The sequence below is a fragment of the Camponotus vicinus genome, unplaced genomic scaffold, assembly GCF_025532165.1.
Source record: "Camponotus vicinus isolate PSW18456_S1 unplaced genomic scaffold, iyCamVici1.0 SCAF_7, whole genome shotgun sequence".
NCBI lineage: Eukaryota > Metazoa > Arthropoda > Insecta > Hymenoptera > Formicidae > Camponotus > Camponotus vicinus.
Window position 1 is genome coordinate 2,795,819 of NW_028141979.1, and position 27,590 is coordinate 2,823,408.

Sequence of the window (27,590 nt, forward strand, 5' to 3'; positions counted from 1 at the left end):
ATATTAAAATTATTACTTTATAAAACAAACACGTGATTAATAGCAACATCACTTTGAATTTTTCTTTTTTTATTGATTGACTGATTGAATATTCAGTTTGTAAAGCAAAACTAAATTGAGAATTCTTTATTTTTTTATGTCATCATTATTTTAAAATAAATGATTGGTTTCCACAATTTTGTATCTTTGACATCTTTGATTATATACCTATACATTTACACAGATGACTTTTTATCAATTTACATTATACAATGTACATTGTGTTTTCAGTTACTTTATGCATACATAATATTTTGTTAATCTACTTTGAACTTTATATAATTATTGTAATAAGTACATCCCTTCTGTAATGTGTGTAAAAATTTGTTATATTACGATAATTATATATATCATTTTTATATCTTTTCTTTTAATATAATATATAATATTATTTGTATATATAGAAAAGAGAAAAAATTTAAAAATTGTAATCTATCAATTTCAAATTGACTCAATGCTGTAAGATATATAACTCATTTATTCTATTTTCCCATTTCTTAGTAGTATGACGATACAATTTTAGTATTAATTATATCGTTAATTAAATGTAAGTCATTTGCACTTAAAAGATATTTATAATTTATTCAAGTGCTATCTTATTAAATAACTATAAATAATTATCAAACATTGTTATATAAGGCGTTCCACTTGACGTTTGCAATGGCTGGGTTCAGCAGGAAAAGCTGCTTTGCAACTGTGTAAAATTCATGAATCTGATTAGTGTATGCTCTTAGATTCAGTCAAAATTAAGAGCATACACCAATCAGGCTCACGAATTTTACACAGTTGCAAAGCAGCTTTTTCTGCTGAACGCAGCCAATGCTCGTGAAACCATGGGTGCATTCGTTTATGCAGTCGCTGCCGCAAATGTCATTTGTTTATCTATAGTTTACATCACGTATACTATAGATAAACGAATGACGTCTGCGGCAGCGACTGCGTAAACGAACGCACCCCATTTGATCCACCGAAAGTTGAATAAAGACATGATGCTGGTAAACGACAAGTGGAACACTCGTAAGAGAAGGGTGACAGTCAACAAATGTTACTAGTATATTGATATCACATAAGGGAAATGGAGCACGCGCAAATACAATAGTCCGAGTAACTAGATCTATTATCACAAGTGAAGGTGATTCCTGGTCCGGCCGGAAAATTTCTCAGTTTCTTTCGCTCCTTTTGCGTATAAACGTTATTCAACAATATGCTGCGTGTGCTAACAAAATTCCAACACCTGCGATGTTTCTCGTCTGCAGCTTTGCCAGCACCGGATGTAAGCCCGCCGATTTTATACACTGGTGTAAGTAAATTAAAATTCCCATAAGTAGCTGTATAAAAATGATTATATTCATATAATTGTGCTATTCATGGCAAGCGGCATATTAGCTCTCATATCCTACTTATCAATGACGGACTATCGCATAAAACTGCTGATGGCTCGGAGATGACATGCATTATTTACTGACGCAATTTTTTTGTATCGAAATATGTAAGAATATCTTTCGGAAGAGGATTAGAAAATAAAGAGACCCCATTGTATGTTATTAAAAAAATATTTATAATAGAGAAAAAAATATAACGTCTGTGCGTGTTCTTATTTCCTTAATAACATACATATTACGTCCACTGGATGTCCTCATCTTTTGAACATGTTATTAGGATTATTATATATATAAAACGTTATATATAAAACTTTTTATTTAAAAGAGATTAAAATGTATATGGGTACTTGAATAAGTTTCCGCCGTTTTTTATTTAAATTTAAAACTTTATTAAAATAGAAGAATAAACAATATATTATTCAAAGTATTTTCCGTCGTTAGCTATAACATTTTGCCACTTTTCAGGCAACAAATGGATTCCGTGATAAAAAAAATTTTCTTCTTTTGAATCGATCCACTCATCAAGCCAATTTTTTATCTCCTCATAAAAAGTGAAGTGCTGCTCCGAAAGGCCATGCTGTATCGATCGAAACAGATGGTAGTTCGATGGAGCAATGTCTGGTGAATACGGCGGGTGGGGTAACACATCCCATCCGAGCAGTTCTAACGCTTCCTTGACCTGTCTCGCTACGTGCGGTCGAGCATTGTCATGTTGAAAAATGACTTTGTCATGCCTTTTAGCATATTCTGGACGTTTTTGTCTCAATGCTCGACTTAAATGGACTATTTGTTCTTGATAGCGAGCAGCAGTGATGGTTTCATTTGGTTTCAGCAGCTCGTAGTATATCACACCTTTTTGATCCCACCAAATACTCAACATGACCTTTTTTCCATGAATATCCCGTTTTACTGTTGATGTTGATGGCTGACCAGGCCTCACCCATGATTTTTTTCTTTTTGGATTATCGTAATGAATCCATTTTTCATCGCCAGTAACGATTCGATGCAAAAATGGCTTCCTGTTCTGCCTTTGAAGCAACAATTCGCACATGGTTAAACGTCTTTCAACGTCTCTGTCTTTCAAAACATGTGGCACCCAGTAGTCTTGTTTATGAATAAATCCTATTGCTTTTAAACGTTTGCTTATAGTCGATTCATCAACATTTAATGATTCCGACAATTCTTTAAGCGTTTGATGTGAATCTTCAATGAGTAATGTTTCCAACTCTTCATCCTCAAACTTTTTTGGCGCACCAAAGCGCTCTTTGTCTTTCACGTCGTAGTCACCGTCTTTAAACCGTTGAAACCATTCTCTACAACTTCTTTCGGATGGAGCATTGTCACTATAAGTTTCCACGAGCAAACGATAACTTTCAGCTGCACTTTTTTTTAAAATAAAATAATGAAGTAACACCTCCCGCAAATGCTGTTTTGTCGGCAGGAAATTCGACATTTTCAATGCAATAGAAAACTTTATTGTTTACACTGCACTCAAATGGCATATATTGAATATTATAGCTTGCTTATTGTAGCTTCTATATAGATGCGTTAATCTTAAACTACATTCACACAGTACTGCTAACAGCATCTATCGGTAAACGGCGGAAACTTATTCAAGTACCATAGTAGTATTTACATTTGTATTTTAAGTGTTGTATTGTATTATATATTTGTATTTTAAGTAAGCAATGTTATCGTGCATAGAAAGCAGAATTGTATATAATGGAGAATTGTATATAATAATTTTAAATAATGAAAAACAATATTTTAGAGTGTGCATTATTGAAATATTTTTTTTCGATATTCGATAATCGATTTTATCGATTTTATATATTTGTTACAAACAGACACATCTCTTAACGATTTATATGTGTTATTCAAAATACATAAAATATGACGAAAATATCTATAACAGCATGCTTACCTAATTAGCATTTCAAATAAGACTAAAGTTTGGAAACATATGCAGAAAACAAATGAGTCAGTTATTATATCGTTAAAAGAAATGTCATTTTATAAAAGGCGTTTTTACGAGTCTTAAGATATTTTATGTTTTAATTTATGATGTATTTTTTATGTAACAGCCATTTGAGATTATTTTTAGATATTTGCGAAGATATTTTTCATCGAGTTAAAAAGAAGAAAGAATTGTGCATTCGTTAACGTTAATAATGATATTTAATGAAAATAAAAAAATAAAAATAAAAAAATTTAATTAAAAAAACTTGGCGCTGCCAATTTTATTAGTATATTGTTCAGCTTAAAAGTCTAAATTTTCAAATGTAAATCAATATAAATTAATTAAATAAATTAAGTCATTAAATTTAAATGTTAGACTAATAATTAGAATTAATAATTAGAATATGTTCCATTTTTTAAATTTATATTTAATTGGAATATATGCCAATTTTATTGGCAGCGCCAAGTTTTTTTAATTAAATTTTTTTTACTTTCTTATTTTATATTAATTTTCAGTTTTTAATTTTTAACCAGTGTCTATTTCTTACGACTTGCAGCAAGTCTTCAATGCCGTTATTAATTAGATTGTAACACATTGTTATTTAATCAAATTCAATGTATGAAAAATTAGATATTTTTTTTAATATAGTGAGATATTTAGATATTTCTTTTTTAATATAAAAATATTTAGGAACATAATGAGCAATTAATAATTTTAACGACTTTTTGTAACATGTAAAAGATATCTAATCATTATATACTTTTGTGTTTCAATAATTTTTGTAAGAAATCCAATTACATGATCTGAAATAATCACGTAACATAATTATATTTCTTTATAATATATAATACATTTCGTGCTTTATAATATATAAGTATAAAATTAATCGTTATAAAAAAACATATTTTTTTGTTTTGTTACAGATATTTGTCAATAATGAATGGCACAAATCTAAAAGTGAAAAGACATTTCCGACTATCAATCCTGCTACTGGTGAAGTAATCGCCGAAGTACAAGAAGGCGACAGCGCGGACATCGATTTTGCGGTACAGGTTGCTAATAAAGCTTTTAAAAGGCATTCACCATGGAGAACTATGGATGCATCTCAAAGAGGAATTCTCTTGAACAAATTAGCAGATTTGATAGAGCGTGATCAGAAATATCTTGCGGTAAATTATTTAATATTTTTATTATTTAATATTTTTTTTCATATGATAATATTCTCTCTCTCTCTCTCTCTCTCTCATATTTATATTTATTAGAATAAATATTTAAACATTTACCGAATATAAAATAAATTGAATATTAGATCTCTAAGAGATTACGTGTCCCTCTACAGAAGTCAAACAATTCGGAAATGATTAAGTTTTATCGATAAAAAAGATATTACTCTACATCATATCTCTAGATCATATCACTCTATATATCGATCACTCTACATCTAGATCATATCTCTAGATCATATCACTCTTCATATTTGGCTTTGTCTTAATGTTTCGAATAATCGATCAATTAATACGTTATCAGGCAATTAAGAAAACGATTATTATGATTACATATTATCGATCTAATCACGCGCTCGCTGAGCAGCAAACTGCCAAATTTCCAGACTTTTTTCAAATTTGTCCATCTTATGTATAACTTGAAAATAAATTGCCGCTAACTGAAAAGAGGACGCGTAAGCATAAAATTTAAATATGTTTCTAAACAATCATTTTATTTGTCTCATAAAAATATTTGAAAACTTGCAACATAATACGATTAATATAAAATGCATCGATATTATATTATTTATTATATTTAATAATTTTTAAAATGATATTAAGCAAACTATGCTCAAAATAATCGGGCTTTCAAAAAATAATTCGATTTTTTATGAGTAATAATTCTATTATCTTTGCTATATTTTCAGTCTTTAGAAACTTTAGATAATGGCAAACCTTACTCATCTGCATACTATGTGGACGTTCCCTTTAGTATTAAAGTGCTAAGATATTATGCAGGATGGGCAGACAAAAATCATGGAAAAGTTATACCAGCTGATGGAAAAGTCTTTGCATATACTAGACACGAGCCAGTAGGAGTATGTGGTCAAATTATTCCATGGAACTTTCCAATGTTGATGATGGCTTGGAAATTAGGACCAGCTTTAGCTACAGGTAATCATGAATATAATCATGAATATAAATTATGTATTTCATATTTATATTACTAATTAACGAAATGCTTGCAGTATCTTTGGAATCATAAGAGTTCTCCATTGATTAATTAAATTTTAAGTTATTATTTTATTTCTTGTAGGAAACGTTGTCGTTTTAAAACCTGCAGAACAGACTCCATTGACAGCACTCTATATAGCACAATTGTCCAAGGAAGCCGGATTCCCTAATGGAGTAATCAATGTTGTTCCCGGTTATGGTAAAACCGGAGCTGCATTAGTGGCTCACGATAAGGTTGACAAGATTGCGTTTACGGGATCTACGGAGGTCGGCAAGTTAATAAATCAAAATGCTGCTATAAACAATTTAAAGAGAACTACATTAGAATTAGGTGGAAAATCTCCTAATATCATTCTTAAGGATGTCGATATGAAACATGCAGTGGAAGCAGCACATTTTGGATTATTTTTTAATATGGTAATTTAATATATTTAATATATTTATTGATATATAATTTCCTGCATTTGAGTTTTCCATTCTCTCTTTAGTGTTTTATTACTTATTTTTCTAATTTTTCTGTCAGGGTCAATGCTGTTGTGCAGGATCTAGAACTTTTGTTCAAGCAAAGATTTATGACGAGTTCGTAGAAAAAAGCGCGCTTCGTGCCAAATCTAGGACAGTAGGAGATCCATTTGATTTGAAAGTAGAACAAGGTCCACAGGTATATCTGAATTCATACAATATATGGCAATATTAATCGATTTATATATAATTGTAATTAATATAATTATTATTTAACCAGATTGACGAGCAGCAATTAAACAAAATTATGGATTTAATAAAATCTGGTAAAGACGAAGGTGCTAACTTAGTAACAGGTGGCGAACGTGTTGGCGATAAAGGATACTTTATTGCTCCAACCGTATTCGCAGATGTTAAAGATGATATGACTATAGCTAGAGAAGAAGTGAGCATTTTAAAATACTTAAGTGTTAAAACGTAATGTAACATATTTATTAAAAAAATCCACACGATATTCTTTTTGTCGGTAGATATTTGGACCGGTTCAGCAGATTCTAAAGTTCGACGACTTGGACGAAGTTATTGAACGCGCTAATAACACCGATTACGGATTAGCTGCTGCAGTTTTCACGAAAGATCTCGACAAAGCGAATTATATAACGCAGGGTCTTCGTGCTGGAACCGTATGGTAAATTATATAAAAATATCGTAAAAAATAAATTATTAAAAAAAGAATTTAAATTAATCATGTTCTATTTTCATATATAGGGTCAACACATATAATGATATCATTGCTCAAGTTCCGTTTGGTGGTTATAAAATGTCTGGACATGGTAGAGAGCTCGGAGAATATGGTCTTCAAGCATATACAGAAGTAAAAAGTGTAATTGTTCAATTGAGTGAAAAAAATTCGTAAATATTATACCAATGTGTCTGTGTAAGAATTTTTTACTTAAAAAAAAAACATATTTTTTTACATAGATTCTAAGAGTTTTATAGATTTAAACTTTTTATGCACAAACTACTATATTTTTACTACAGAAAAATGCTAAAAGATTATATAATTCAATTTTGAGAATTACCATCTATATAATTGAATTATTATTAATTTATATAATTGAATTATTATTGTACTGCGTAATGTAACAATAATTTAAATAAACTATATTTAAACTAAAAATTTAGTTTAATCAATTTTAACTAAATTTAAATCATTCTTGATGTAATTTATTGCACATATGAAATTGTATCATACAATGGGCATTTATAAAAATAAATGTTTTATAGTGCTACATTATGTATAAGGCATAATATTTTTTCAGCTTTTTTTTCAATTCCTATATTATTTATATTTATAATTGACATAATAAGCATCATAAGAAATATTTGGTCGAGAAATATGCAATATTTAGTAAATCTTCCTATTACATGTATCTGTGTCATAAAACATCTATTTTAGCTTTTATTATACAAATACATTTATGTAAATTATGTATTGCAAATAATGTTTGTTTTCAATGTTTGCATTTCATCTTCCTCGAAGTATTCTTTACAAAAGTGAGATATAATGCTTGCGCCAAGTGCATCGTCTATAACGTTGATTGTCGTTCTAAAACGATCACTGAAAAATAATATATTTCCTTTCTATTACTCATAGATAACTTATATTTTTGTGAAGTTTATCTCCGATTTAAGAAAGGGAAAAAATATTACTTTTACATTAAAAAAATGATGCACTATACATGTAATACACTTACATAAACCAATCAGTAGCGATAATCAATGCGACATCTTCAACAGGTACTCCTATAGAGTTTAACACCATTATTAACATCATATAACCACCGCTAGGTATCCCAGCAGCACCTACACATGATACTGTACATGTAATACTGAAAACAAAATAACAAAGTTTTACATACATATAATTATATAACATATAAAATTTTTAAATTTTATGCAGAGAATATTTCTCCAACTATTATGTCATAGTTTAGTTGCGTCCTTTTTTCACAAACCTGATGATTATTATTTTAAATAATGAAAATTGCAATCCACGTAATTGTATAATAAATATCGCTCCAATAGTTTCGTATAAGGCTATTCCATCCATATTTATTGTTGCTCCAATTGGTATAAGAAACTTTGTTATTTTAGAATTTATTCCCAAACCGTTTAAACATCGTATTGTATATGGAACTGTGGCAGTGCTAGATTATATACATAATTAAAAAATAAAATTTTCTCAGGGTTTTTTGTATCGATAACTTTTTTATCTCGTGTAGTACCTTGACGATGTTCCAATGGCTATTGCAAAGGATGGACCAAGTTTAGATATAATTTTATACGGTGATTTGCGCGTAATAATCCAATGAAGAAAGGGGATTATTACAAAACCTTGCAGTATTAGACCAGTAAACACAGTTAAAATGTAAAATCCGAAATGACTTATTATATTACCAAAATCATCGATTTCCAGAATTCGACCAGCTATAAGAAATGATACGCCTATCGGTGCTATTCTAAACGGAAAATTTCATCGTTTTATTTTTGTATGCAATTTATTATAATATATACTGCAATGTATATATGTTTTATGTTACTGAAATATATATTATTAAAAAGTTAGAGAAATATATACATTATAAAAGGTATAAGATTAATATAGAAAGTAGAATAAATATTGTAAATTTTTATCTTTAATTTTCAATAGTAATATAATATGATACGTTTTTGATGCATACAATGTTATCCATTTCATAATTTTCGTCGTAACATCAGTTAGACAACTGAAAAAATCTGATAATGGCTTTCCCCTTGTACCTATATTTCCAATTGCCACACCTAATAATAGACTATAAAATACTAAACCCAAGACATTTGTTCCTGCTACATATTCACTTGTTATGGACCATTCTTCTATTGGTACTGTATTGAAATTAATATTTTTAGTTTTTACACAAGCATTGTATAATATTAATGCTATATGCTAAGTAGTTTAGCTACAATTAGTGATCTATTCGTTATCGTCCATTTCAATGTCATATATTTATATTCTAGAATATTTAACAATTTTTTTATAATTACAACATTCTAAAATGTCTAAAAAATTTTTTATGTATTACCTGTATTTGCATTAATTGGTTTTTCCAAGACGGTTTTATACTAGAAAAAAATATGTACTTTTTTTTTAATACTGCAGGTCAGATATTTCCGTATACAAATTGTAATGAAGTATATACCTGATACATGCATGCAAGTACTATATTATCAGGGATTAAATTACTGTAATATGAAAAAAGAAATGTAATATGCATATTTTTATAAATGAGATTTCTTCGAGATTATTTTGTAAAATATTTCTACACATTGAAAGTAGAGCTTTCTTTTTATAAAAAACAAACAATTCTATAGCTTTTAAATAAATTATTTCTAATTTGCAAAAATTATTTCAACACACTTGTTTCTCATTAAATAATGTATTTTATTTTAAACTATTACTTGTGAGAATATATACTATTACTTGTGAGAATATATACTAATACTTGTGAGAATATATATTAATGTCATGAAAAAGTTCTAAAAATGTAATAATGAAAATTTTGTTCAATAACCGAAAACAGATTATAGTCATTTAATTACCGAATTAAATCTAAAATTGTATCTGCTGTCGTAAAGGTTTTTGTAGATATCGGCGGAATAATATCCTCCTTTCTCATCAATTCGCCCGGCCGAATAGTCTCAACAAGTATAACACATAAAATTATTCCAATCGTAGTAGTCGTTAAATAATAACATAATGCCATTAATCCAATTGGTCCTATATAATTATAATAAATTCTAAGAACTTATGTTTTACCTGTGCTACATTTTCGACAATTTTTTATATATCTCTTACAATACATACACACAAATGATATATAAATAAATAAATATTTAAATATTTATGATTCCGTATTTAAAAAAATTTGATCAACATGCTTACCGGATTTAGTGAGATTACAAGTAGCACTTACAATGCTAGACGTAATAAGCGGTAATATTAAACAATTCACCACTCTGAGAAACATTTCTCCAGGAAATTTGAGATACATGATATTTCGATCAGACCACGATTTTTCGCTAAAATGTTTAAGACTCATACCGCATGTTATCCCAATAGTCACACCGATTATCGTCGATACTATCAGTTTATGTTTCGATAGGAAAAGCCTCAAATTGTTCATTGTAGTTGACTTTATAAGTTCTATATTAGAGCATTAAAATAATAATTAAGAATTAAATTTTACAATTTCGAAGAATCGGGAAACAATCTATAATCTAACGAATTTTTTAGAGTTCAAAATGATTAGAAAGTAAATATAAGTATTTTTTTTAAAGAAATTATAAACTGCGCGTATTATTATTAAAATATTCGTGTATATTTTACACATAATAAATTCTGTAAATTAAAATGTGTGAGCTAATGATGGAATTGCGAAATTAAACTAGCGTTAATTAGATGCCAATGCGAATCAAATGCAAAAAAAATAATTTAAGATGCGAAGATATGCAATAGCGAGTTTCTCTGATAATTAAAAGCTACTAATTATTATTAAAAATATTAATATATTATACATACATTAATAAATTTTAAACATCATTCATACTATTAAATATCAATTAGACTGAAGATAATTTCAATAAATATATTTCTATTTACATTGCAAATATTATTTAGAAAAATGTCTTGCTCGTTTGTATCTAGTGTTGACCTCTAATTAACTGTATTTTTAAAATTGATTTAAAATAAAAAATTAACAATAACAAAAATCAACAATCCATTTTAATTTAAATATACTTACCTTATATATTCAAACACGTATCACCTTTGTTTTATTTATCCAATATAACATTAAAATAATATAATATGAACGTGGTTTTTGTAAATAATTTTTATAATGTTAGACATTAAAATTATAAAAATTATTTTCAAAAATTATTTAAGTTGGAAATTTAACTTTAAGCTTTTAACTAGACTTAAAAAGTACTGAGCAAGTAGCAAGAAACTCTATCTTGAAAGACTTTATCAAGATATATTATCTAAGAAGCTTCTTTTTATCAATGTTTTATCAATGTTGTATTTCAATAAAACTAACTTGACAACTGTAAATCTTTTCTTTTACTTCGTAATGACATGTTGATATCATTATGTGTTATTACACAACTAAAATATAGAAAATAACCATGCAACGATGCCTCATAATAGTAACTTTGTCATTAAAAGTTACAGAAGTGGATAGAATAGACTGTGGATATATATTATTTTAATACCGATTGTAATTTACTACTTTCTCTTTCACTAACTTATACTTTTTTATCAAAACTTAAACCAAAGATGTTCAAGTGAAAAGTATTTTAATTAATTTTTTTAGTCTAAGATAGCTAAGTTTAAGATAAATGCACCTTTCATTATGACATTATTATCATAAATTAATCTTATCTTGATAATATATTGTTAAATAATAACTTGTTTATTATGCACAAAATCGGTTCTGATGACAATTGCGATAAAAATGAAATCATTCGTAATTGCATTTAATATTTCCTAGTTTTTATTTATTTCGCACCTATTACAGTATAATAAATATGTTGCACGAGACATTACAAGAGATTTGTATTTACACACGATCCTCATTTTCAGGCCATAACTTTACGTATTTGTAATGAGTCCATATTATTATACTCTATCATTTTTAATTTTTTTTTCTTAATATAATTTATACATATCTATACATTTTCTTCGGTTTAAAGTTATCCATTAAAAGATCACATATGCATTCCATTTGCATCCAGTCTTCTGAAGAAATTTTCATTGTCTATCATCTAATCTGGCATTAACATCACGGCTAACATTTCTTTTTCTTTTTTTCTTCTCAAAATTTTAATAATGATTTTATGTAAGTATATATACAGTATATATCTCTCAAAAGCTGTTCAATTTCTCCCATAACAAACTTTAGCAAATTGATAAATTTTTTACTTCCGACTACTGCTAATCAAAGATCCGAGCAACAGAAGAAGTAGTTTGTTTGTTGTCTAAGCTCGGTTCAGAGATTGGACAGCGTTTGTGATATATCCTGTATAATAAGTATTTTTACATACAAACATATAAATACATCCAATATGAATGTATGTATATATAAGTATGCGTGTATTATATTAGTGAGATCAGTAAATAATTTCGTTAACATTATGTTTATACAAAGTCATGTTTCATGAGTTTATATATCTATGTCTATATACTTTCCCTATGCAAATTAATATTTGGTTTTGTGTGCTACGCGATTTCAATTTTTCACGCTATATCAGAATATTCATTCCACCTTTCTCTTCCTTATTCGAGGTAATTTGATTTTGCTCAAATAAACCGAGAAAAATTTGTTTATTGACTTTCGCTTTTTATTCGCGACAGATCCACGGTGTTGGCTTCCGGCTCTTCGCCGAGACAATCCGTAATGTACAGCCTGTATTAACGCAAAAAAAATTTATTTTATTGTCTTTAAAATATAAAGATATATAATTTATACAATACTCTATAGCTTTATATTAATACAGAGATTGTTTGATTTTGATTTTATTATATCAAATTTGACAGTATAAATAGTTACTCGAAAATATTCAAATTCTTTTTTGTGTCATAATTATTCTTTTTCATTTTTAAAAAATAATAAAATAAATGTCTAAATATCTAAAATTCTAAAATATATATCTGCCTTACAATAATGAATAAATAAAATGTCAATTATATTTGAAATATTCTTTAAAACTTGAAGTGATATCAAGATACTTGTTTTTTGTAGCGTTTATTACAAAGCATTCTTTAAATATTGTATAGAAAATGACAAGTTGTAAATAGATAAGTAAATAACAAGTAATACCTGTCCCTACAAGGGTGTTTCCTTACGCGCTTCCGCCTTCCACTGGAATCCATTTACACGCGTTGTGATAGGCTTATTTCTATTCGTGGCATTCTCAATTCCATTTCTAACTCCTGCTACTAATCTCATGGCTGGATTGGATACCAAGCCATTACGCTTTGGCTTTAAATTACCTGCGCTGAAATGTAATATAGTAGCACTTTATGTAACATTTACAAATAATATACATGTATATATTGTTTCGTTTTGTCGAAGAGTTGACGTGAAAAGTTAAATGCAAGTTAAAAAGAAAAGACGCAACATATAGTAAGATTTTAGAAAAAAGTATCTCTCATTATATATATCGTTAATATGTCTGTGTTTCTGATCAGCTATACATTTAAAGTAATCAATTAATACATAGCATGATATATATGTCTAACATTGTCGTATGTCCTCCTTGACTACATATTCTATCTTTTTTCACTCGGGAGGGTTGAAAAAGGAAGGAAAGCCTATCGCTCATGAAGCGGTGTGTCTTCCTTATACGACCATTGTGATTTCTGCAAAGTCTAAAGAATTGCATTGAAAAAATTAAGATGATAATGCTTTAAATTTCAATTGAAAAGATGGAATTATGTACATGTGACTTTTGGATGACATACACATAAAACATAAGATGAACATAAATGATATCTCTGTGATCTGATACTCTTGCATTGCTCGTGAATCTCGTGAATATGTGAAATGTAAATACTTAAGTACGTGAATACTTGAAAGAAATTTGTGATTGGTGCATTTTGTGATTGGTGCATTTTGTAAATGAACAAGAAACACAATTATGATGATATTGTTAATTATGTGATATGATAAACGAATAGGATTTTAGTGTAGAAAAATGCTCACGCTATATCAATTCCTTACCTTCCAGGTGTGTGATCGGAAATGTGTTTGACGCTTCTACCAACGCCAGCGCCGCTATTTCCTAATATTATTCTCATATGAGTGTCTCGCGTAAAATGCGTATCTGCAGAATTTCGTTTCTCCTCGTGTCCGTTCTCCTTATCCTTTCCAATGCTCAAACCCAACATTTCATTCGTCAATTCAAACGGCTTACTAATGTTATTCCTGTCGATGATTTCAGTTTTGATCTTAATTGGCTCGTAAATCACTGGTACATGATTATATCCTCCTGACTGCGTTTTGTACGGCATGTTTGGATTTGCCGCTATTAACGATACACCCAGCTGATTCTGTATCATGTTAGCGGCCATTTGAGCACTGGGTGGACTCGTGTTTGTAGGTGAATAAGGAATAAGGCTGTCGCTTAACGGAGAATGAGGAGGTGAAGCGTATATCGGACTTTGCGGTTCGCTCTTCAAAGGTGACAATAGTTTACTGAGTGGACGACTTTTTGCTCCTCTTGAACACTGTTGTAGTTGTTGCGTAAAAGATAATGGTGTCTAAAATTATAAAAATTGAATATGAGAATTTTCAATAAATTAAATAGCTCGTGATATTTTCCTGAAGCAAGGACATGTATGCAACACACATGTAAATTATTATACTAAATAGCGTATAAAATTTTACAAGTTTTTAATTTGATTGCCAAATGACATGACGAGCACAGCAAAATCTATTCTATTTATATATGCTTATCACGTACTTTAATTACCTGACAGTTAACCATCGAATTTTGGTTGAATTTTCCTTGATCGCTCTTAGTGCTGCCGGTTAAATTACTGCTCGATTTACTGTTACTCGAATTGTTGCCTAAAGAGACGCAACTACGTCGTTTAGTGGAATCTGGCGATTCCGCTGGACTGTATTGCGTAGAGAGAGGATTTAAGATTGCCGATGAAGGTTTGGTTTCAGCTGTCGAATTGGATGTTACAGAAGTAGCACTACTGCTACCTCCTGAAAATTATAACAATTTACTTTCAATTTTTGTTATTATAACATTATAAATCTATGATAAAGTAAAAAGAGAAATAAATATGCAAAAAGTTTTCATATCAAAGATTATGAAAAGAATCCTAGAAAAATAACTTGGAAATTTATAATTTTTCATTACGAAATGGAATATATATCATTATTTTTTTCTAAAATTTATCTCTTAAATTTGATTACACAAATTAATAAAAAAGAATATAACCTCCATTGATGCCGGGTCTCAAACTGCGTTGATTGGCAGAATGTTCTTCTAATAGTCTGACAACTGTATCGTGACCACTTTTAGCAGCTACTTTAATGGCGTTTCGTCCGCAGTGGTCGGAATGATTCGGATCAGCTCCATGATTCAAAAGCGCTCGGACGCAATGCTCGTGTCCTTCCTGAGCAGCAATACCTACAAAATACATTATCTCATTAACTAAAATATTACTGTCTGATAGTTTAAAAAAAAATATCCACAGAGTCATTATTCGTTTTATTTATACAATTATAAATTATTCATGAATGACTATACCTAGAGCTGTTGCACCTTGATTACACGTGTGATCAGGAGTGGCACCATGTTCCAGAAGCAGTCTAACAATCGCTGCGTGTCCTTGCCAAGCGGCCGAATGAAGTGGCGTTCTATTCTCATTATCGCAAGCGTTCACGCTAGCTCCACCATCTGTTAGCAGCAAAGCTACCATTTCCACGTGTCCTTGCCAAGCGCTTACATGCAACGATGTCCTACCCTGTAAAATATAAACATATTAATCGTTATTAATTTCTGTAACTGCAATTTAAAATAATTATTAAGCTTTTTCTTCAAATATAATTGATAATTACTTCTGAATCTCTACTTTCTATATCAGCGTTTGCATGTTCCAGCAGAAACCTCGCCATAGCTAATCTGTTTTCTAACGCCAATATATATAGAGTGCTCCTTCCGTCAGCATCCTTCGCGTTAACATCAGCGTTGCGAGATAACAATATTTTCACGGTATTATAATGCCCCTCTAGGGCTGCAAGTCTATAAATACGAGAAACAATATATGTAAAAAATATCGCTGATTTCATTTTATATTTCATTTAAACCTCCCCCCGCCCCTCTCTATCTATATCTTATTTATATAAATTTGCTTATTTACATAAATCATTAGTGTATTACCTTAAAGCAGTTTTACCATCGTGGGCGTGCTGATCTATAGGCGCACCGTGATGTTCCAACAATCTTTCTACCAACGACGTGTGTCCTTCCTGCGCTGCGAGCATAAGAGCGCTTTTCCCATCATTGTCCGTTTCATCGATCTTCGCGCCAGCCTCTAGTAACGCTTCGCAAACATCGACGTGACCCTCGAACGCCGCATAGTGTAAAGGGGTCCAGCCGGAATTGTCTCTATGCTGCTCGTCGAGGCCTTATGTCAAGAAATTACATCTCTTTATGCACTTACACGGATCATACGCAGCGTTTATGCTAGTTAAATCAATTTTACCTCTAGCAAGCAATTGCTTTACGACGTCCGTACCGCCCTGCGCGGCAGCCACGCTGAGAACGGTTCTACCTTCGTTATCTATAGTGTCGACGCAACAGCCCCAATATAGCAAGAGCTTCACGACCGATCCATGTCCCATACTCGCAGCCGCCCATAAAGGTGTTCTCCCAGTGACGTCGCAATGATCCATATCCGCATCAAATTCCAAAAGCAAATCGCAAACGTCTCGATGACCCTCGAATGCCGCGACTAATAATGGAGTCATACCATCCTTATCCTCGTGATCCACGGTAGCACCGCGCTCTAAAAGTATCGTGACAACCTGCGACACATGCAATTGACACGTTTAATGTATGTAAAGTTAATTCTCATGCGTAGTTTGACATTTTAACATCTGAATTAAAATTATTTTGTCGCATCTAAAGAACGATAAACTTGTTTCTATTCAATATACAACATGATACAATCGAGAGCCCTCGGAATGATAGATATTTACGACGCAATTTAATAAAGCCTGTATCAATATTAATTAATTAAATTAATATTTGTATATAGGGTAGATAATACCTTTGCATATCCATGGTTGGCAGGAACACAAAGTGCGGCGACGCTGAGCGCGGTTCTACCGTCGCTGTCGGCGTGATCGATTTCAGCTCCGAAATCCAATAGATGTTCCACGATTTCGCTATGACCCATGTACGCCGCGGCGATCAGAGCGGTTCTACCTTCATCGTCCGTTCTGTTAACATCCGCACCGTGTTTTAAAAGAGCTTTAACGATATCCTCATGGCCGCCCCACGCGGCTGCTCGTAAAGCGGTACGCTGATCCCAATCCGCGCAATCCACCATAGCCCCATGTGTTAAGAGTTGTTCAACCACCTGAAATAAATAACTCGTAAGAAACGTCCATTTTTCTCGACTGCAAAACTTACAATTTAATTTTTTTAACTTATTCGATAAAAAATTATCACGATTTTTGTAACGCAGAGTTAATGAAATTTGCACGCTTTTTCTCTCAGAAATTTACCAATTAAATCTAATTCTACCTGTGTATGCCCTCCCCAAGCAGCAGCCCTGAGGGCAGTCCAGCCATCACAGTCCGCGTGATCCGCCCTCGCGCCGGCAGCTAAAAGAACACGTACCACGTCCGCATAACCATGCCTCGCGGCTAAATTTAATGGCGTCTGTCCATTCCGGTCGACAGCTTCCAATTTTGCCTATGTAAAATAAAAAATATATCAAGCTAGGTATTTTAAATGATGTTAAATCATTTCATCAATAATAAAGTAACATAGCTTGATTGGATTTTATTATGGACTATTTTAAACTTTTTTATAAAATTGTCTATGTTAATTAGTTAGTTTTTTAACTATAATTGAAACTTGTATTAATCTATGATGAATTTATCTACCTGAGGACAGGCTGCAAGCGCCAACTCCAGCAGAGATGCATTGCCATCAGCGGCTAATGTGTGTAACACCGTTCGTCCATAAGAATCTACTTGATTGATATCTCCACTTTCACCAAGAAGTTCCGTCAACGGTTCATTTGGAGATTCATCAATAGGACTTATATCTTGCGAAACCTTTGCACAAGAAACACAATTGTATTTGTCTTTAATTATTTTCTATTATATATCAATACTGCTACAACTTAACGATATGTTGTTGAATATATTACAACTCATATCGTAATTTAATATCTATCTAATATATATTTCTAATATGTAATTTAATATCTGTCTATTTATAATCTTCTATAACTTATATTGTTTTCTCTTATCATAAAAAAATTATGAAAGTAGATTAAATATTAATATATTAAATAATATTTAATCATATTATTTTATCATAATTTCCTGTCATTTACACATTTTTATCATTAGATGTTGCTATTAAATATTTTATTATAATTTTCTGAGAAACTTTCATGATTTAGAAAATGATTCATATATTTCATTTCTTATATTATTGTTATCGAAATTAATACAAGAAAACATGTCTGAGAGGCAGAAATAAAATTAAGAAGAAATGGAAGTATTAGCGTGACAGATGCAAAATTATTAAATTTTAATTCAATTCAACAAAATTATAGCTTTCTATTTATAATAAGCTCGCTTCAGTTGAATAAAATATCAATTATATTTAAAAGCTAAGTATCCAGAGCATACTATCGTATATACTTAGCTAGTTACGTCATTGTATAAAAAAGTCATCTATCTTTTCCTCACATCCTTATAACTATTTTTAACAAAAAAGAAAATTACCTGACTAGAAGAAACGGCATCTTTGCTAGCGTCGTCATCGACGATCTTTTCGGAGGGCTTAGCGCCAGCGTCAATCAACAGTCTCAGGAGCTTTGCGTCCTGCCTGGGCCACAGAATACACTCGGAGCTATCTAAATAACAGCCTTCGATGGGAGCGTTACTACCAATCATCCAGAGTACTTGAAGTGTGTGGACGTCTAGAGTGGTGTTAGTTGGAACGCTCGTAATCGCGCGTTGCAAGTGTTGAGCCAGCACGCAGATCTCGTCAGGATTAAGCACGGGACCGCGAAGAGTGTAATAGGCCGCCAACATGGCATGGCCCTCGGTGGCCGAACAGAGATACTTTTGCGTACAATGTTTGACGTCGAGCAACCACTCGGCGAAGCTGTGGTGAAAGAGCATCAATGCACCGGCACGCGAGATTGATATCACTCGGCGCAGCAGATGAAGACGCCGATTAAAATCTTCCACGGTGATGCCGACACAAGCCGTCTTCACGCTCTCATATAAAATTTCCTGGGTGATGGGTAATTTAGCGGCGAGTATGACGTTGAGAAGAGGCTGCACCTTGCTGAATTGCTTCCTGCTGAAGAGTCGTTGGCAGAGCCAGAGATATAGGCCGTTCAGCGTTCCCGGAATCTCGCGTACCTCGCGCAGAACAATAAAATTCTCCGCCACGCCATCGAGCACTTTCTCCAGGTACAGAAAACAACCGTTGCTCTTTATGTGCAATTGATTCAGCATCTCGGCGGTGTCGCGCGAAATGTGTTGTCTGAGAACAAATTTATAAAAATATTAGCAAAACGCGATTACTTAATGTAGATGTTGAGTAATTTCGTAATTGACATATTGAATTATACCATTTAATTATTTGAAATATTTCTCTTACTGGTGAACAAATGCAAATTTTTGTACTATTTATTGTATATAAATTTAATGTAAATTATAAATTTTTATATTAAATCTACAATAAATAGTGAAAAAATTAAATGTATTATATAAAAATTAAATGTTACATTAAATTGTAAATTTACCTCTAATTAATTATACATTCGATAGATTTTAAACTTTTGATAAAGTTAATATAACATTATGCTAATGAGTTGATAACCGAGTTGCACAGATAAAACACGATAATATGAGAATCTCGTCGTTACCTGAGCGCATCCTCTTGATCCAGCCGCGCAAGAATATACTGCTGAACATCTCTGACGACCTGAGACTTTCTCAGATCGTCCAGTGAGATCTTGCGAAAGCCGGTGAACATGCGCGAGATAGTCTTGCTTTGTCGTCGAGCGGTGCAGACTAACAAGAGCCACTGTGGGAACAGATGGTGGTGATTAGCCAGTAATTCAGCTATCGTGCGACTGACGTTATCGTTCTCTCTTCGCGAGTCCCTGGTGCCGGTCTGCGGTGGATTCAATGTCTGGCCTTCGTCAATCGAGTCCACCAACAGAAAGAGACAGTTCTTTGGCGGTTCCACTTCTAGCAACGGAAACAATAGAGCCTTCTTCAAAGCGTCGTCCGGATCTCGGTCTAAAACATCCGGCTGCAACGCGGCCTGTATCTCCGGATCAGTTCGCAGTTTCTCGGCGTACGCTTCCGCGATGGCCTCTCTGGAGGTGAGAGGCGGTGCGGTAGCCGTGACGGTTGTCGTTGTCGTCGTCGCCGCCGCCGTTGTAGACGTGGCAGTCGTTGTAGTCGCCGTCGTTGTCGTGAACATCATGGTCGTGGTGACTGTGGTTGTGGTCGCCGTCGCGGATGTGGTCGGTGAGGAAGTCGATACGGACGACGATCGATGGTGAATGCCATCGGAGCAGCTGGCCTGGAGCAATTGGGCGACTAGAGATCGCACGAATTGAGCGGGCGATAGAGAAGCCTCGCTTCTAGCTTGACAAAAGTGTCGGGCCAGCAGTCGGCGATTCAAGGACCGCTGGTGTCTCGCGGAAGCGCCGTTCGACGGCCACGCTAATTCGGCGCATAACGCCGTCTTTCCGCTTCCTGGTCCGCCCACGATCAGAGCACCGCATGTCTTCGATTGCGGTCGCTGTTCCAGACAATGGGACAGCTTCGTGAAGGCCCACTCACGGCAGAAGAAACGCTTCTTCTCGATCACTGGTGCCGCCATTTCGAAATCTTGATATCTATGCGTTTCGTTCGATAAATTCGTCTCGTGTTTCCTTCTTCCTTGAAGCGCGCAACTTGTGGGGTTTTATCAAGGTTCTTTCGCGTAAATCAATTGACATAAGAGTAGATCTTTGGCATAGGTTTCACTATATCGATCCGTGTATTTCGGCTCGCCTGAACTCGGCGCTTCTCGGAGAGATGTCTATCTTTCGGATCTAGATTATTCTCTTCAATATTGCGATTGATGTGGATACCTGTCTGTGTGTGTAAATGAAAAAATCGGCTTCAGATCGGTTTAAGTGCTATGACAAGATTGATCCGACCGCGCTGCCCTGTCAATGGAACAACGATGGGAGCCCCAGGGGGCTCTGAGGCTTCCTCTGACTCCATTCAGGCTTCTCATCGCCTCGTGACCGGCGAACAATGAGTTTTGCGCCCTTGCATGCTATCTGAAACAAAGAGAGATTATTCCTGTAGCTTTTTAATAACTCGTAGACGTAAATGTATTACCAGTTGACTTGTTATGATTACTAATTAAATAATTTTAAAAATATTGTCAATTATAAAATTATCTACATGAACGTAACATTATGTAAAATGAATTTCTCGCTACAGTTGGATCATAAAAACAAGTTTATTAAATAACGCGTATGTTTAATAAATGAAAGTTTTCGAGTAGATTCAAAGCACATCATTTGATTGATATAAAAAAATGCAACGTAGTTTTTACAATATAAATATATTCGAGCATAAATTAAGTAGATGCGATATTAAAAAATCTATTAATTTTATATCTCTATTTTATTAATTATATTATCTATTAAATTTATCTATTTATACGCGTAATAAACATGTGTATTTCTGGTCTCTGCGAAATTCCAAAAAACTTTTAACTTATATAAACGATTTAAATATATCTTATATATTTTTTACAGATACAATTTTTAAAAAATCTCGACTTCCTCGATCCTCTAATTAATTGACCCAACTAACCGTCTAATTGATTCGTTCAGTGTTAATCTTTGGATTAGACGCCTATATAAGTTCTGGTGGCCGTTAGACGGTTAGATGGCCCCTTCCGAGACTTTAATCATTCCTTGCCATCCTAACTTCGTACACTCTTCCCAAGAGCCTGAGGTAAAATGATATTAAGTTAAGGCGGTCTTCCGTTTAGTTAAGATAGATTAGTACGCTGTCCATTAAATCGACAATTAATACTCGTAATTCGACGGAAAGTTCGGCGATCTCTCTTAAAGCGCATCCCACCGCATGCTGCGGATTTGTTATCGCGAAAGAAGATAAGTATCGCGCAATCAACATTAAGATGTCGCATTTTTTATGCATCTTCGATACGCACACAGAAAAAAAATATTCTTGTTTTGAAAATATATTTAGTTTTAACATGGAAATCTTGAAATGAGATTATATCGCGTTAATTAAAGAAAAATATAATTGCTTGAATAATTGCTTACTTGAATGAAGCCATTTTATACAGTTCAATCAAGAAAAATATATTCTTATGATTTAAGATTTAATTTTCTCGAATGGAAAAGAAACAATGTTGGATAGAAAATAACATTTTTAAATCAAAGATTATAATTTTCTTAAAGTAGAATTAAATAATTATATATTCTTAAGGTGACAATTACAATATTAAAATAAGACTATAATATTGTTGAAATTTAAAATTATTAAATTCTTCTAAGAAGACTATAAATTGTTGCGTATATACGAAACAACGAACGCGTTAGTTTAAGTATATAAGTTTTGATTTGACACTTCTTTTTTTTCTGTGTATGAGTTGAGAATTTTTACATTACAATTCTGACAGTACCGTCATTTTCGTTCCCAAATGTCCGTTTTGCAAGAAATGCTCTCTCGCTTCGATGAATTATGAATGCGTTTCCGCGGCATATCGTGAAACGATTTGATTACGTTCCCGGATGCGAGGCCAGGACCGTTAACGTATAATTGCGTTACGCGCGACGAAATTGCCACGTGACTATCTATAACTATCTCGCTACTATCTTTCTTTTTCCTCTCTCTCTCTCTCTCTCTCTCTCTCTCTCTCTCTTTCTCTTTTGCAACGCGGTTGGAAAATGTTGCGCGAGAAAACGTGGAAATGGTTTCACCGAAAGCCACAAATCCGACTGTCGCATCGAGCGGTACATGCGTATGTATTTGCGAGTGTACGTATGTATCACAAACGCATGTAACGAAAGATCGTTTGGTTGCAGCACGTCGACCCGATAATGTAGGGACGAAAGACCGCAAATCTAACTCGTACCGGGAACTGAGGCGATAAATTTTGCGTTTATCTGCCATTCGAAAGGCAATCGGACCGCTGGTGGTTTTCTTTGTTTTTTAATCGAACAGCTGTTTATTTACGATCGTCGTGTAACTTGTGCCTCGCATTAAAATTTCGTTAAAGAGGAGTTCGCTCCAAATCAACTTGGAAATATACGCTTCCCTCGATCTACATTCGTCTTCCTGAAGCTGGGTTCGCGGAACCAGGCTCCTCTCTCGCGATCATTTATAACCAAAAGTAACGCGAGATACCTTGGACACTTTAAAAGAAGAAAAAAGATTATCACTCGTCTGGTTTTACGATACAATACATCGAGCATTCGTTCATGTTGTCGCATCTTGATTTATTTCCCTGGCGAGCCCTGTATAGTCTTGAAACTTATGTTCGAGCACGAAGTTAATAACTATGTCGCTTCGTTCGAGTCCATTCACCTGTGACGATGTTTGCCGCAGGACTTGGAAACAGAGAGACTTGGAAACTGCTACCGCAACATTGTTGCAGTAAATATACGCGGTAAATGCACGCTTATATATACATCTGACGTTTGGTGTCTCGGTAAATGCCACAACGTTCGACCCATTTTCCAACAATGACCGCGACCCGTTTATTATTAAGTGCGGAGACATCGTTGTAAAGAGATGACACCATCACCGTATGCATCACGTTACACGATTGTCGACCCATGTAATCAGCAAGATGCGGCATCAGTATCGCGTCTCCTTTCAATAATTACACTATCAAATAATACGTGAATTGAAGACGAGAAACAAAACACAAGAATTTAATCGCGAAAAAGATTCCGCGACGACGTTTGGTTAATCAATTTCTTAAAGCGAAATTGTTACAAGATATTAAAATCATTTATTCCACTAAATTGTTTAATATAATTAGAAGTAATTAATAAGATTTTAATTATGGACAAATTAACAAATATTGAGAAATACGCCCTAAATAATATTTTTTTATAATTAAATTATATTTTCAAGTTAGTAATTGTTGTAAAATTTATATTTTAATCAAGTATTTAATTATTCATTGATCTTCATTTCTTTCTTTATATGAGAACTTCTATTTCATTTGATTAAAAAGAAACAATATCGCGGTTTGTAATTTTTCTCAATTTTGTCTCTTCGTGTATGTTATTTACAATTAAACAAAAAATTGCGTACTTGCTTGCATCTTTTTTTTTTAAAAGAATTTTCGTTTGATATCTTTTTTAGTTTAAGAAATTTAGAATAGGAGAACAACTTGAATGCTTTTATTCAACTTTGTTTTTAAATGTATGCGTATATGTGTGTTGTGTGATGTGCACATATGCTATAAAAAGTTAGAACCGTCACGGTTGTAAGCATAAGAAGGGAGAAGGGGGGAATACCCGATGTTTCCTTTCTCACGTTATGCTTTCTCCCTATTCCGTCTTGCGCCCTAACTGATCGATTTCCGCTCCCTACCGTGAACTCTCCGCCGACCTCGACGAATGCGAAATTTATCCTCGACAGAGGAACCGAATTCAATCAACGAATATGGGCGCATTGGGTCCATTTACATGCAAAAACGAAATACCGCCGATATTCATCAATAAATGGTAACGCGATTCATTTCATAAGAAATATAGATAAACAGAATCTAGAGGAACAATTTTCAAGCGAGATTGGAGTTTTAAATTTATTTTTTTTTATTTAATCAGGTTTTCTGTATTTAATACTGATAAAAAACCAGGAAATTTAATTGTTTAAATTTGTTTCTCATCGTTTGACGGTGTCTATTATATGACTTGCTATTATAACAAATACACATAAATTTATATGAACGTATCTTTTTTCGTAATTTCAGAAAAGATCAATATTTTCACCTATTTTCAATTTTACAACTATATTCTATTTGCGAAAAGAAACGAAGGGAAAACTTCGAATTTTCCCGCACATGTATAAAAGTTATGCTGACTTACATCGAAAGATACTGGCGCAATTTTAGTCCTCGGTAGATAGCGAGCGGCTGCGACGCGTTTCTCTCATTTCTCATCGCGCGATGGAAGTAGAAACGGAGATGAAAGCGTGTGATTTTCTCAAGGTGGAATGATCTCGTCGTTTGTCTGAATATACAAGGGGCTGTCTACTTTGATATTGCAAAAGTTCGTCTAGACCCGAGATCGCCTCGGACAGAAAGAAAAGAGAATAGAATTGAAAAAGAAAGAATACCCGTACACACATTTAAAAAATGTTTGTTACGCTAGATTTATAAAGCTAGAGAGGCTAAAACATTGACAGATTAATCAAGAGTGCTTTGTATGAATAATTATTTGTTACATTTAAGTATTTAAAATCTGGAAAATATTTATAAAAAAAATAATATAATATAATAAATAAATAAATAAATAAATGTGTTTAAAAATATGTACAAAATTCTCTTATTTATTCGCAATTTTTGTAATTTATTTGGAAAAGAATTTTTCATCTTGAAAATCATATTTTCCAAATATCCGCAGGGTTCATCACAATTTGATTATAATATGCATTTCACGATTATCGGAGGCTTTGACTAATACCGAGCTTTCATAAAAGAAGAAATCCACGTGCGAGGGTCGATATGAAGAAGCATCCCTCGAGGCGTCTCAAATTCATCTCTCTCTTTTAATTCGGTCACGCGGCGTTGCTCCGTCGCACTCGTTGCACACGAATACATTATGCATCGGGTTGCACGCGTGCTAGCTAACACCTACGCAGCGATGCATGCTAGAGATCTCGTTTGAAGACACAGGAAGAACTTCCTGCATGAAGAGCGAGAAAAGAGACACCTCTCTTTCGTTTGCCGTTTTGTATTTCGAGCTGTAAAATGGGCACGAGTTTCTTGTATGAATAAATTTTATATTCTAGTGAGACAATCCTGCAGACGAGTTAAAAAATATCGAAGATATATAAATTTCTTTTGTATGAATGCTTTTTATATTAATGAGAAAATTCTGCAAACGAAGGTTAAAAGCTATCGAGAATATATAATACAACGCATTTTATTTCAATTTATAGCGAGTTGTTGTGTGATTCAGCTTTTAATAAATCTCCTTTACAAAATTTGTATCGCATCAATGTGGCTAAAATTTTATAAAATTGCTTGCTTTCAGAACGAAAAGTTTTGCAGAATTTGCATTATATGTGCGTTGCACAAAAATACTTTGACAATTTGCGTTTCAAGATTAAAAAAAAATATAAATAGAAAATATTTATTTCTTAAATTCTTGTGTGTTATTAGTGGAAACATTTTTGTATCAAATAAAGCATTTTCACTTCTTTTTTTAAGTCAAAGATGGATGCGCTTTTAATTTAATGTGCACGACTTGTTTTGATAAAACGTTGATTTCTTGTGGCTACTCCGAGAGCTACTCTCCCTCTCGAGAATCCGAAATCAAGTTCGTAAACGGGGTCTGGCCGATTCTCTCCGAGGACGCGAATTAACTTTCCGATGGCGTAAGTCGTGCAGGAACTTGTCCACAAAATAGCTGATCGTCGCTTAATCCGTTCACGTCACAATGTACGTGCTCGTTGAACCAATTCCATCACAATTGCATTCCGATTAGCGCGAAAACGCAGACACTGGAGGAGATGATTATGAGGGCGCAATTTTATACTATATAAATTTTATCATACATTTCTGATAAAAAGTACGAAAGCAAAACTAATATTTAACACACATTGAATTTCTAAATAAATTTTTAAATTAAAGAATTTCAGATGATTGACATTCAAATCTATGCATACACACAGAGAAATGTATATTGTGTGTATATTCAAGTAAATATTATTTATTTTAAATATATCATAAGTTTGTATATCCGCAAATATATCATGAATTCATCACAAGCATTAAATTTAATTGAATATATTCTGAATTTTAATAAGTGCAGTTTTTTAGTCAAGAATATTAAACCTTACAAAGGTAAAAAAAATACGCCAAGTACATAAAAAATATTCTACCTTGTATGCAACCAAATGTTTAATACAAAAAGTCTAAAAATAATTTACAGTAATTTTCTTTCACAAAATCATTTTTCTATTAAATTAAAACAAAAATTTGGTTTGCTTACTATATAAAATAAGTTTGATTTTTCTTTGATACAACTTTACAATATTCTTGAAGAGAAAATAAATTCTTCTTTTGAGTACATGATAATGAGATTTTCTAACACTTGTGACGAGTATATTTTAAAACTATTATCAAAAATATATTTTTTGTTGAAGAAAACTATTACTTAAAAAAAGAAAAATAAACTGAGTATCGCTTTTCTTGGCATTAGAATGATATTTTTCTCTGTGCATAAAAGATATTTCCAACTGGATTATAAATCTTGAAAAGTAAGGAATGGTAAATTTTGCTTTCATATCTCTCGTATGTATAAAATAACTAAATGAAACGAAGGCGTCGCTTCGCTCCTTATTTAGCACAGACACGTATACCTTGCATCGAGCGAAGTTTTATGTTCGCGTTACGCGAGAACGCGAAATGGCAAAT

At 32.6% G+C, this 27,590-nt stretch overlaps 3 protein-coding genes across 6 annotated transcripts in view; 1 reads left to right on the plus strand and 2 right to left on the minus strand.

The window, feature by feature from the left end:
• The first annotated feature begins 944 nt into the window (after positions 1-944).
• Positions 945-7,242, plus strand: Aldh (Aldehyde dehydrogenase). The gene is made up of 8 exons (XM_083105435.1): positions 945-1,339; positions 4,305-4,550; positions 5,294-5,540; positions 5,683-6,017; positions 6,124-6,261; positions 6,343-6,507; positions 6,593-6,750; positions 6,831-7,242. The coding sequence occupies exons 1-8, from the start codon at positions 1,244-1,246 to the stop codon at positions 6,976-6,978; spliced, it is 1,533 nt and encodes a 510-aa protein (XP_082961561.1). The 5' UTR covers positions 945-1,243; the 3' UTR covers positions 6,979-7,242.
• Positions 7,243-7,273: 31 nt separating this feature from the next.
• On the minus strand, positions 7,274-11,085 carry LOC145975164 (excitatory amino acid transporter 3). Its single transcript, XM_083105436.1, has 10 exons — positions 10,907-11,085; positions 10,048-10,308; positions 9,705-9,882; positions 9,305-9,347; positions 9,188-9,227; positions 8,807-8,990; positions 8,351-8,584; positions 8,081-8,272; positions 7,820-7,954; positions 7,274-7,683 (listed from the first exon to the last, which is right to left on the minus strand). Exons 2-10 carry the CDS (start codon positions 10,286-10,288, stop codon positions 7,551-7,553), a joined length of 1,380 nt encoding a protein of 459 aa, XP_082961562.1. The 5' UTR covers positions 10,289-10,308; positions 10,907-11,085; the 3' UTR covers positions 7,274-7,550.
• A 548-nt stretch (positions 11,086-11,633) lies between these two features.
• The window catches only part of LOC145975160 (uncharacterized), a 64,824-nt gene continuing 48,867 nt past the window's right edge, over positions 11,634-27,590 (minus strand). The window contains exons 1-16 of one of the 4 annotated variants that reach the window (XM_083105428.1): positions 25,036-25,149; positions 19,810-21,228; positions 18,653-19,424; positions 17,798-17,971; positions 17,433-17,603; positions 16,954-17,265; positions 16,387-16,708; positions 16,062-16,308; positions 15,740-15,923; positions 15,429-15,645; positions 15,117-15,308; positions 14,628-14,878; positions 13,886-14,424; positions 13,405-13,533; positions 12,983-13,160; positions 11,634-12,568 (exon numbers count right to left, since the gene is read on the minus strand). In XM_083105428.1, the coding sequence (XP_082961554.1) occupies positions 12,989-13,160; positions 13,405-13,533; positions 13,886-14,424; positions 14,628-14,878; positions 15,117-15,308; positions 15,429-15,645; positions 15,740-15,923; positions 16,062-16,308; positions 16,387-16,708; positions 16,954-17,265; positions 17,433-17,603; positions 17,798-17,971; positions 18,653-19,424; positions 19,810-20,780 (4,653 nt within the window). In that variant the 5' untranslated portion in view covers positions 20,781-21,228; positions 25,036-25,149 and the 3' untranslated portion in view covers positions 11,634-12,568; positions 12,983-12,988. Of the gene's footprint in view, positions 12,569-12,982; positions 13,161-13,404; positions 13,534-13,885; positions 14,425-14,627; positions 14,879-15,116; positions 15,309-15,428; positions 15,646-15,739; positions 15,924-16,061; positions 16,309-16,386; positions 16,709-16,953; positions 17,266-17,432; positions 17,604-17,797; positions 17,972-18,652; positions 19,425-19,809; positions 21,229-25,035; positions 25,150-27,590 lie in introns of those variants that run through there. The other 3 variants (XM_083105427.1, XM_083105429.1, XM_083105431.1) reach the window with 3 other exon arrangements.

Bases quoted from the DNA above. Each gene is read 5' to 3' on its own strand.
- Aldh (XM_083105435.1), top strand. From the start codon at position 1,244: ATGCTGCGTGTGCTAACAAAATTCCAACACCTGCGATGTTTCTCGTCT. The intron at 1,340-4,304 runs GTAAGTAAATTA...GTTTTGTTACAG, and splicing joins CGCCGATTTTATACACTGGT to ATATTTGTCAATAATGAATG. The intron at 5,541-5,682 runs GTAATCATGAAT...TATTTCTTGTAG, and splicing joins AGGACCAGCTTTAGCTACAG to GAAACGTTGTCGTTTTAAAA.
- LOC145975164 (XM_083105436.1), bottom strand. From the start codon at position 10,288: ATGAACAATTTGAGGCTTTTCCTATCGAAACATAAACTGATAGTATCG. The intron at 9,883-10,047 runs GTAAGCATGTTG...ATAATTATATAG, and splicing joins TTGTAATCTCACTAAATCCG to GACCAATTGGATTAATGGCA. The intron at 7,955-8,080 runs GTTTGTGAAAAA...TTTTGTTTTCAG, and splicing joins TTTAAAATAATAATCATCAG to TATTACATGTACAGTATCAT.